Source organism: Microtus ochrogaster, chromosome 10 (genome assembly GCF_000317375.1).
Source record: "Microtus ochrogaster isolate Prairie Vole_2 chromosome 10, MicOch1.0, whole genome shotgun sequence".
In the NCBI taxonomy this organism is placed as follows: Eukaryota; Metazoa; Chordata; class Mammalia; order Rodentia; family Cricetidae; genus Microtus; species Microtus ochrogaster.
This window is the reverse complement of record NC_022016.1, coordinates 25,882,667-25,893,019: the sequence shown is the minus strand read 5'-3', so window position 1 is coordinate 25,893,019 and position 10,353 is coordinate 25,882,667. Positions and strand designations below refer to the sequence as shown.

General features: G+C 39.3%; 1 protein-coding gene across 3 annotated transcripts in view; it reads right to left on the bottom strand.

The window, feature by feature from the left end:
* Nucleotides 1-10,353, bottom strand: part of Focad (focadhesin) — a 290,677-nt gene that overhangs the window by 212,236 nt on the left and 68,088 nt on the right. For all 3 annotated transcript variants that reach the window (XM_005352710.3, XM_026781891.1, XM_026781889.1), the window contains exons 6-7: nt 4,549-4,650; nt 257-461 (exon numbers count right to left, since the gene is read on the bottom strand). In XM_005352710.3, coding sequence (XP_005352767.1) covers nt 257-461; nt 4,549-4,650 — 307 coding nt within the window. The remainder of the gene's footprint in view (nt 1-256; nt 462-4,548; nt 4,651-10,353) is intronic.

Here is a 10,353-nt window from a genome sequence, read left to right as displayed (position 1 = left end):
ACCACCGTTAAAGGAATCTTCATTGCTACTAATGCCAAAAGGGACAGGATTGATTTATACTTCAGTGAATTTAACACAGTTACTACGGTATGTATTATTAGATCTGAAATTTATTCCTTCGTAGTCTTAAAACAGTGCCAGCATTTCTAGACAGTCTTGTCCAACCACATAGGCTCAAGAACTACCTTGTGTGAATGACAACTTCCTGGCGCTGATAATCCCATTAAGAAGGAAAAGGAATGGTGAAGAGGCTTACCTGCAAGCACGGAACCATGTCACAGCACATCTGAACCATGTGCTGCTCCAGTACTGGAGGTTGAGCTTCACCACAAAGACCTCTGGGTTGAAGTAAGACTTTGAGCAGGGACAGCCGGAGCTTAACATATTCTTGTGACTGGGATGGATCACAGTAGAGATACCACAGAAATGGTGCCATTATTTGGATACATGAAACTTCTGACCTGCAAGTCATGCAATGTGTCAGTCAGGTACTGAGTTAAATATGCTAATGTTATCAGAAGAAACAGCTCTTCCCTCAAGGGAATAAAAGACAAGGTTTACTTTGGAGCAAAATCCGAGTGATCATGACCCAGAAATGTACATTTAGGTCTCCCAAGTAAAAGTCTCCAAGGTCCAATAGGGAAAATTTTTTCATAGAGTTTGTATAATAATGAAAACAAGAAAGTTAAAAATCAAGTCATTTTTTAAATACCCTGGTGCAAACATCAGAGAGGCTATTAAGCAAGATGGAGAAATCTCTCCTTTAGGCCTCAGATGTTATGGTGATGTGCATAGCTTTGGGGATAGTAGAAGCCAGAGGACTGCTATGCTAATAAATTCCAAAAGGTTTTTGTCTGTCACAAGATGTTAGGACCAAAACAGACGTGGACAAAGAATGGCTATTCATGGGGCTAAAACTAGTCCAAAATTGTAACCAGACTGTGGCCTCTGTAATTAGACTCCCCACATCACTAAGGCTGTATACAGGCAATCAGTCTTTCCAGACATAGTTTCTTTCCAGGAATTCTCCTTCACACTATCAAGCACTAAGTGGCACATATCAGCTTGTGGTACACCATAAATACCCTAGCATCAAGTAGCTTTGAAAATACCGTGACCTAATGGGATCTTGAAGGGAATGACTCAAGAGAAGGAGGCACGAAGCCAGATTCCCAGGACTAAAGGACACTTCTCCTACTTTACAATGGTGGCACCCCTCCAAAACCAGTCTATTGTGAATATCAGAACCATCTAAGAACATTTATTAGAATTACAGATATCAAGATCTATTCCCCAGCGGTATCTCACTGGCACACATTTGTAAGAAAACTTTGTAGATAAGATATATATATAAATCCATACAACCATCCGATTATTTTGACAGTTCAAATTTATAGTACTCCATGCTTTTCTTTTCCATAATTTTAATTACTGTCAGTCAAGCACAACCAGAAAATATTTAACAGAAAGTTCCATAAGTAAACAACTGCAAAGTTTAAGTTGTGCATGTGCTGAGTAGCATGAGAAACAAACCGTCCACTCTGCTCCTCCAGGATGTGGACCAAACACACCATGCATGATCCTCTAGGGCAGCAGTTCCCTCTGGGGTTGAACAACACTTTCACAGGGGTCACATATCAGCCATCATGTATATGATATATTTACATTATAATTCATAATAGTAGCAAAATTACTGTTATGAAGTAGCAATAAAATAATTTGATGGTGGGGGGTCACACATGAGGAACTATATTAAAGGGTCACAGCATTAAAAAGGTTGAGAACCTTCTTAAGAAGGTTCTAGGCCATCATGAGTCTCTTGGAAGTCATCCTGGTACCAGATCAACTGACATGGCAGTTTCATAACACTGTCTATGCCCAAGCAACCCTACTTTACTCACCAACAAAGGAGAACAGTGGTTATGGCAGTTTGGAAGTGTCAGAGAGACACCATACAGAGCTTTCTTTTATGAACAAGTGATAGCCCTCAACTTAATGAAGAAAAAATAAATCACATGCTAACGTTACTAAGATCTATGATAAATAATTGCTAACCTTTCACATTTTTTAGTAAGCAGCATCTCTGTATTACACAAACTTCACTCTTATCCATTATTTTAGGCATCCACAGGAGGTCTTAATTTTAATATTACACCCACGGATGAGTGGAACTACTTTATTGTTACCTTGCTAACTTACAGAATATCTAAGTAATTATACTTTACAGTTCGAACTTCTTTGATCCTTACCAGAGCCATAGACAGACAGATAGATATAGGGTGTGTGTGTGTGTGTGTGTGTGTGTGTGTGTGTGTGTGTGATACATAGCTACAGAAACTGAGAGATGAATGAAGCAGTTACCCACAACCTCTTCATAGGAATTTAGAACTCAAAGGAGATTATGGATTGACATAACTTTAATATCTATTTACATTCATTATACTCCAATAACTCTTAAGCTCAAAAGACCATCATACCAGAATGACCTTCAAGGGTAAAATAAACACCTGACCATAACATTAACCAACTTAAAAGCTTGTCCTATGACAAAATGGTGAACTGAATTGCAACACCTACATGGTTCAGCCTCTGCTGATCTTGCCAGCCTCACTCTCCACTGTATCGTTACACTTATTTCAGGGGGTCCCACTGGGCCTCCATCTTGCTGGTCTTTCTACTTCTATCATCCTCCAGTTCTCCACTTGGCAATGACGTCCTGGGGTCCTTTTCCTGCCCTGTCAGGTGGTCTGTGGTCAGATCACCATCATACGCTTTTGTGGCAAAACGTGTAGCATTTATATCCCTTGCCAGACTATAATTCAAATGAGGATACAAACCATATGTTTCTGTTTGCTGCTGTATCACCAAGACTGTATACACCAGGACTTCACAGAAATGTGCAATTAATTAATGTGGTTATATAAAGTTACAGATATTCAAAATTAGCATAAATCAATCAAATACAACTTTATTCTTTTTCACTTTATTCAGTGTTTTCATTTATTATTTGTAAGGAGTAATTAACTGTGATACAAAGCTGAACGTTGTTTTAACGTAACTGAAACTGTATTGTTGTGCTTCCTTCATGATAAAATGCTATCTTAAAACTCACCCTAGCTGAATCACTTCTGATTTCCTGCTCTGCATTTCCAGAGTTCCGTGAGGACTCATTACATCCAGTATGAGGAGATACTGACATCTCAGTTTATCTGACTTAAGGATCTAGTTTGAGCAATAATTCCTAACATGGAAAGAACTAGAATGTCTTTACATTTTGACTCCTTCGCACTACTGTGAACCACTGCTCCTATTCTTATTACCTTCTAAACAACAAATTGAAGTTACTGCTCCTAATATTCTATCTGATGGTCTACTGAAGAAGTGCAACCAGAATTATCAATTTCATACTGCAAGGCACAAACACACAGTGCAAATTTAGAACTGAAATTACCTTTTGTAGGACAAGCATGGTAGCACATAGATTTAATCCCAGCACTCAGGAAACAGAGACAAGCAGATTTCTGAGTTCAATGCCAACCTGATCTACACAGTGAAGTTCAGGCTAGCCAAGTTACATAGTACACTATCTCAATGGGAGAGGGGTGTTAAAACAAATATAAAACAATTTAAAACTTCTATATGGCTCAAAGAAATTTCACTAAGTAAATTCACTTTAAAATTTATCTGGGTTTTTACTTCTGACAGAGTTGAAGAAAGATTCATCTAGAAACTATTAATAAATCTATGACAAAACATTTAAGGTGAAGGTGACAATTTGAGCCACCTTCTTGTAGCTGATTACAAGGTACTGCAGTCTGAAGGTTTCTATGGTAAGAAAATCTTCAACCCATTCATGGATTTTGTTCACAAAAATTTGAGATATATAGGGTACCTACAAATGTTCTGGGCATTATGAAAAAGGGCAATAGAACTGGATCGCTATCCTACAAAAGGTTTTCAAGCTCACAGCAGAGAATAAGACTGGAGGTAAGTTTAATGACGTTACTGATCGCCGGGCGGTGGTGGTGCATGCCTTTAATCCCAGCACTCGGGAGGCAGAGGCAGGCGGATCTCTGTGAGTTCGAGACCAGCCTGGTCTACAGAGCTAGTTCCAGGACAGGCTCCAAAGCCACAGAGAAACCCTGTCTCAAAAAAACCCCAAAAAAAAAAAAAAAAAAGAAAATGACGTTACTGATCACACTGCAAGTTGTGGCGGGAACACAAAAGAGAGACAGCTCATCATTTGCAATAACCAAAGATGAAGAACAAGATGCAAAGGAGTATTGACAATAGAGAGCTTAGTCAGGAAACTGGATAAAATCCAACAAAGGCAGATTTAATAACAGCTATTCTCCACTGGACAGTTCAACAACCAATCCGCCTGGCAGATCGTGTTCCCTTACTGCCAAAGGAAAAGAGCACGCATGGCCGCCTCTAGAACATTTGCTCTTCAGAGTCACAGCAGCTAAAACAAGAACAACACATAGCGCCGGCTCTAAACTTAGCACACGCCATTCTGTGACCTTCGTTTATTTCATTTCATGTTACCTTTCAGGGCATTGCTGGAAGAAGGCAGTCAGCTGCTGCAGGAGCAGTGGCCAGCAATCAGGCCTGTGTTCAAGCACGGTGATCAAAGGCTGCGGGTGAGTTCTGAGAAAACACAGGAAATCACGTTATTAACTGTCTTTTCAGGAGCAGAAATTCTATTCAAATACAGCAGAAAAAGAAAAAAGAAAACAAACAATGCCAGCAACAGACATTTTCCAGGACCTCTAATCCACAGAGCTATCGCTCCCTGAACTAAGGAAGTGGTTCATGACCACTGACTTGTCCCCGTTTGATCTAATTCTTCTGCTGAAAAGAAGATGGATCCAGAATCTCAGAGGTCTAAATTTAAGAATGGATCCCACAACACAACTGTCTGTAACTTCAGTTCCAGGGGACCTGGCACCCAAACATGGACAAACATGTAAGTAAAACACCAATGCACATGAAATAAAAAAATTTAAAAAAGGAAAAAGAAATCAGTTCCTTACTCCTTAGCCCTCCAAGAGCTAGCACATCTCCTTACACCTCTGACCCTTATTCTCTTTCCCATCTCTCTCCCACCCCCACAAGAGAACTACTGCAGATCAAGGTCTCCTTCAAAATGTATTCAAATTAAATCAGGTCAACAGAAATAAAAGGCAGTCATTTTAAAATAGGAGAAATGACACACATGCAAACAGCTATGATTTTGACACAGTTACGTTCCAGTCAGACTGCAAGGAACCATTCACCCTGCTGCAGGACAGGGAGGGCATGCTTCACCCGCTATTGGATTTGGCCCATTCCACTTAGCATCGCAGACTTAATCTTTAAAAACTAGATTAAGTAGAATATACTAGAATAAAGGTCCAAATTAATTACTAATTTAGACCTCTAGTTAATTAACTTGTCCAGACAACTGATTATGTCCACTCTAAATGACAATATTGTAAAGAATAATGTAAATATTGATTATGAGAGGCTGATAATCTTGAAAGAAGTGATACAAATAATGAAAACATTGGCTCTTGTTGTTGATTAATATTTGATTACTAATATTAAACTATTTCAAATGAACACAAATAACCCAAAATCAATTATAATTGCCGAATTTTGTTTTTATACTTTAAGCCTAATGAAGCAAAGATCTAAATTCTCCCTCGTGAATCATCAAATTGATATGTGAATACACATAAAAATAATACAGAAAGCCTTGCACCCAAGTAATAGAATGTATATTTTTCTTAATTCAACAAAGTGCACAGCTATCGTGATTAGAGTGGCTTCTTCTTAGCACTGCTGGCACGTTGGACAGACAGTCTTCACTGGGATGCTGTCCTGTGCCCCTCAGCCTGCTCAGCAGCAACCTAGCCTCCTCCCTCCCCCACCAAATGCTCTTGTACTCCCTCCAGGTACTGACAATCAAAAGCGCCTTCAGACTGTGTGATGTCCCTGTTGGGGTAAAACTGTCTCTGGTTCAGAACCACTGGTGGAAGCCCACTGCTTGAACTGGGATGGGAAGCACAAAGCTGAACAGAAAGTGGCACCAGGCTCGGTCTTACCCAGAACTAAAAGTAATCAATCATGACCAAAGCCAAAGTTTACATTTCTTATGGAAATGTACTTAACAAAACTCAGATGCACAAGAGAAATTAAAATGTTTAAAATGTAAAAAAAAAACAGTAAAATTATTCCTTTAAAAAATAAGCCTCACTCTAAAATAAACATCATTAGAGAATATAGATGCTAATTTGAGTATGACAGAAAATGAAGTTATTATCCTAACAAAAATATTATAATTAGAAGATGTAAAATGTCATAAGGCTGAGTACAGTTCCTTCTTGATGTATTCAAGATTTGATTATTAAATTTACAGATTATTCAAGATTTTTCTTTCTTCCTTTCACTTGCATTTGTTAGCCATTCAGCTTCTTTAAAATGTATCCAAATGAGAATGTTCAAGTCATTTGAAAAGACACACAATTTAAACTCTGAAATTTTAGGTTGGAAGTACTATTGAGAGAGGGGGAATGAGAGAGAGAGAGGAGTTTGCCTCAAGATTCAATCATTTATCTACACCTCCCTACTAGTTATTGGTCAATGAGGCCCGAATCGCCCCCAAAAGAAAAGGACACAGCTATTGATATAGCTCACCAGAATAAGATGGTAAAAACCTATTGCTGAAGACATAGCACACACTCCTTGCAGGACCTAGTGGGATCAAGCTGAAATTGATGGGAAAACTGCCTCCCTGATAGCTAGTTCTAATAGTGCCAGCAGGGGTATGCTAACTGCTTGATTAGAAGAAATGACAATGCTATGATCCAACAGAGAACTTTTCATGCTACAATATAGACCTGCCAGGCAAAATATGCCCAAAAGGTTTTGGGGGATAACCAATTGCTTCTGGGTTATATTTGAGGCTTATTCCACAGGAGAGAATTTATGCCTAGCACTATAAATCTGGTCAAAGGCCCATGGTTCAGAGAGTCAAAGATCATAAGCAAGAACCTATTACTATTATCTTTCTAAGCCCAACAAGTTGCCAATCTACCTTCTAAATATTTATGTTTGTACATACAGTTTAGTGCTGTCCTCAACTTTGGCCAAGGGAGTTTCTCTCTGTGGTGGTCAGCAGTTAATAGAGACTCAACTGGTCAAGGTAACTACCATTTAAAGAAGTAACTACTGGGTGCTCAGCTCTAAATTAGACATCTAGATCAACCTGACCCATGAAGGGGGAACAGAAGGAATTTAAGAGCTGGAAGATAAAGAGGAATGTTGTGAAATGTCTTCTGCCAGAACATGGTCCCTGCTTCATGAATCCACTACAGCTATGGTTGTCTGCACAAGATGAAGCCACAAGATCACCACTAATTGGACTCAGTGAGTTCTGAGGTTTAGGAAGGAAGGGAGGGAGGGAAGGAAGGGAGGGAGGGAAGGAAGGGAGGGAGGGAAGAGGAAGTGGGAATAGTGATGGCTTAGGGTGGCAGAGAGGAGTAGGAAGGATTACAGATGGGTATGATCAAAACACATTGTTTGGATGTAGAAAATAAAAAAAAATAAAAGGTTTTCAAAGAGAGGGAGAGAGAGCACATGCACTGAGCACAGGTATCTGTCTACCTTCTGACTATGGCAGCCTCACGCTGTTTCCTGCTATCATGAGATCTCTATCATCATGAGCTGGAACTGGAACTCTGAACCAAAATAAACCCTCTTTCCTTAAAATAAATGATTCATTAATTCAATCATCTTGTCATTAGGTCATTATCACTGTCATCACTGTCGTGGTTTTTCTATAAGTCATAATCACACAGCAGCACCTTTGGACTCTTTTTCTATTACCTAGCCATATCCCTAACTCAAATAAAACTAAAACTGGAGAGGATGTAGCCATGGGAACAGAGAGCACAGAATTATCAATTCTAAACACACACACACACACACACACACACACACACATATATATATGGAGAGAGAGAGAGAGAGAGAGAGAGAGAGAGAGAGAGAGAGAGAGAGAGAGCGCGTCTCATGTAGCCAAGACTGGATTCCAACTCATTACATAGCCTGCCTCTTCCTCCCTAGTGCTGGGATCACAGACATCCACAACCATGCCCAGTTTATGCAGATCAAACCCAGGGCCTATACTTACTAAGCAAGAACTCTAACAATTGAGCTACATGTCCAATTCCAAATTTACATTCTCCAGCAAAGCATGGAATCTCAGGCAAGAGAATTAACCTCTCTTGACCAAAGTTTCCTCATCTGTAAAATGAGCTCAGGCTAGACAGCAAACAGAGCTGGGGCTGCATAACCCATATGAACAATGAATCCTAAGCAGAGGATGCACAAGAGTATGTGTGCTATGGAACAATTTTGTACACTGTAAATATGTGTTACTCTCATTGTTAATAAAGAGCTGACTGGCCTATAGCTGTAGCTGGACAGGAGAGCCAGACTAGGAGGACGCTGGGGAAAAGAAGGGCAGAATCTGAGAATTCATAGATGAGGTAAAAGGAGTTCAGAGCAACAAACACATAGATTAATAAAAATGGGTTCATTTAAATTGTAAGAGATGGCTAGAGACACGCTTAAGCTATCAGCCGAGCATTTATAATTAATAATACATCTCTGTGTTGTTATTTGGGGAACGGCTGGCAGGATAGAAAAGTCTGCGTACATAAATGCAATGATCCCCTACAAAGGCAGCAAGCCACAAAAATGGTGCTCCAACAAGTAATTCTATGGAAAGCCTGAATGGCTCTAAGGCCAATGTCTGCTAAACATACGGCCTCATCTATTTTAACTCAGAAAAAATAACATCGTGCATTGTCTGCTTCCAAGGAAAGTAAAGTGCTGTGTCCAAAAGGAGAAATGATTAAATCAGAATTTCCTAGCTCCTGAGATAGCCTATAGATCTGCTTTCTCCTTAAAGGAGGATAACATCATTTCTAAAGATTAAAATCAATACAAATAAGACAGCCAGGTCACCCTCCGTTGGCTTCCGGTGCCTATAAATCTCTTACTGTACCTTGGTTTTTCTTTGGCATGCCACATGAGCCAATTTGTTGAACATTCTTTGGCACTTTCCTTAATTTGTGACATGCAAGTGTTTTAACTCATATTCTAAGTAAAGCATGTAACATAATACCTAACAAACAAAAGAGTCCCATCAACACTAGCCAGGGAAAATTTATGGGTGAGAACAGAGTCAGCCTAAAAGTTGGGTCTCTCTCTTAATCTTTTTTGTTCTCCACTGTGTACAAAATGCACTTCTACAATAAGTGTAATTACATATACACATACCAAACATGCCCCCCACGTTATCTTTTAAAAACTCAGATTGCTTTATTCATATAGTCACAAATGAAAGAATAAAGTAGATTATGAAAAGTCAGTTTTGTTCCAGAGTCAATACCAGTCAGAAGCAGAGGACAGAGACCACAAAGAAGCATGCAGGCGTGGATGTAAATATTCCGTTGCTCCCCACCTTTGACTAGTATTACTGACAGTGGAGAGGAATGCATGCATCTGAAATTATGGAGCAGCGGGAAAGAAGGATGATGTTTGCAAGGTTCCACCAGACTATCACAGATGCATGATAAAATAAGGTATGCAACCCGTAGTCACCTTTCAAGAATAAATGCATCAATCTTAATAGAAATGAGAGAATAAAAAAATTAGCTGTGTGGCAGCTAAATCAGGAAGCAAAAGTTATCTATAACCTTTAGGTGACCTCAACCTTTTGCCTCATCTCCGAGTATCAGAAAGCTATGATTTGATTTACATCGTGGATTCAGTGACTGGCACAGAGCGCCTTTTCTGTGTGAGAAACAATGCCTGCAAGTCGCCATGCATTTCCATGTCTGCAGCTTGACCCTGGTGCGTTCAGAGCACTGCACAGCACTTGCTCCATCAAATATGCATTTTAAAAGCATTTCTCTACCTGCTTGGAATTTTGATGGGAGAGTGCTGGCGAGAAGCAAGACACGTTTTTAAATCCCTGCGGATAAGTTTAAAGACGCATGATGGGAAAATGTTAAGAGAATTACAACATAGATATCACTATACAAATGAATCAAAAAGATAAATTAAGAGTAATAATAAACCACTGTATAACATAATTTGAAAACAAATGTATGTGTGTGCTTCCCACAAGAACTCCACAGAAAACCACTGGAGCAAAAGTACTCTAATGTAGAAATTTTTGACTGATTATATCTTTTCTTAGGTCTGTCAGGCAGGTAGGGCGTATATAAGATTTTTATTAAGTAACGTTCTTGCCAAACATATAGGCATCCCCCTGAATATTAACCTTCATCAGGC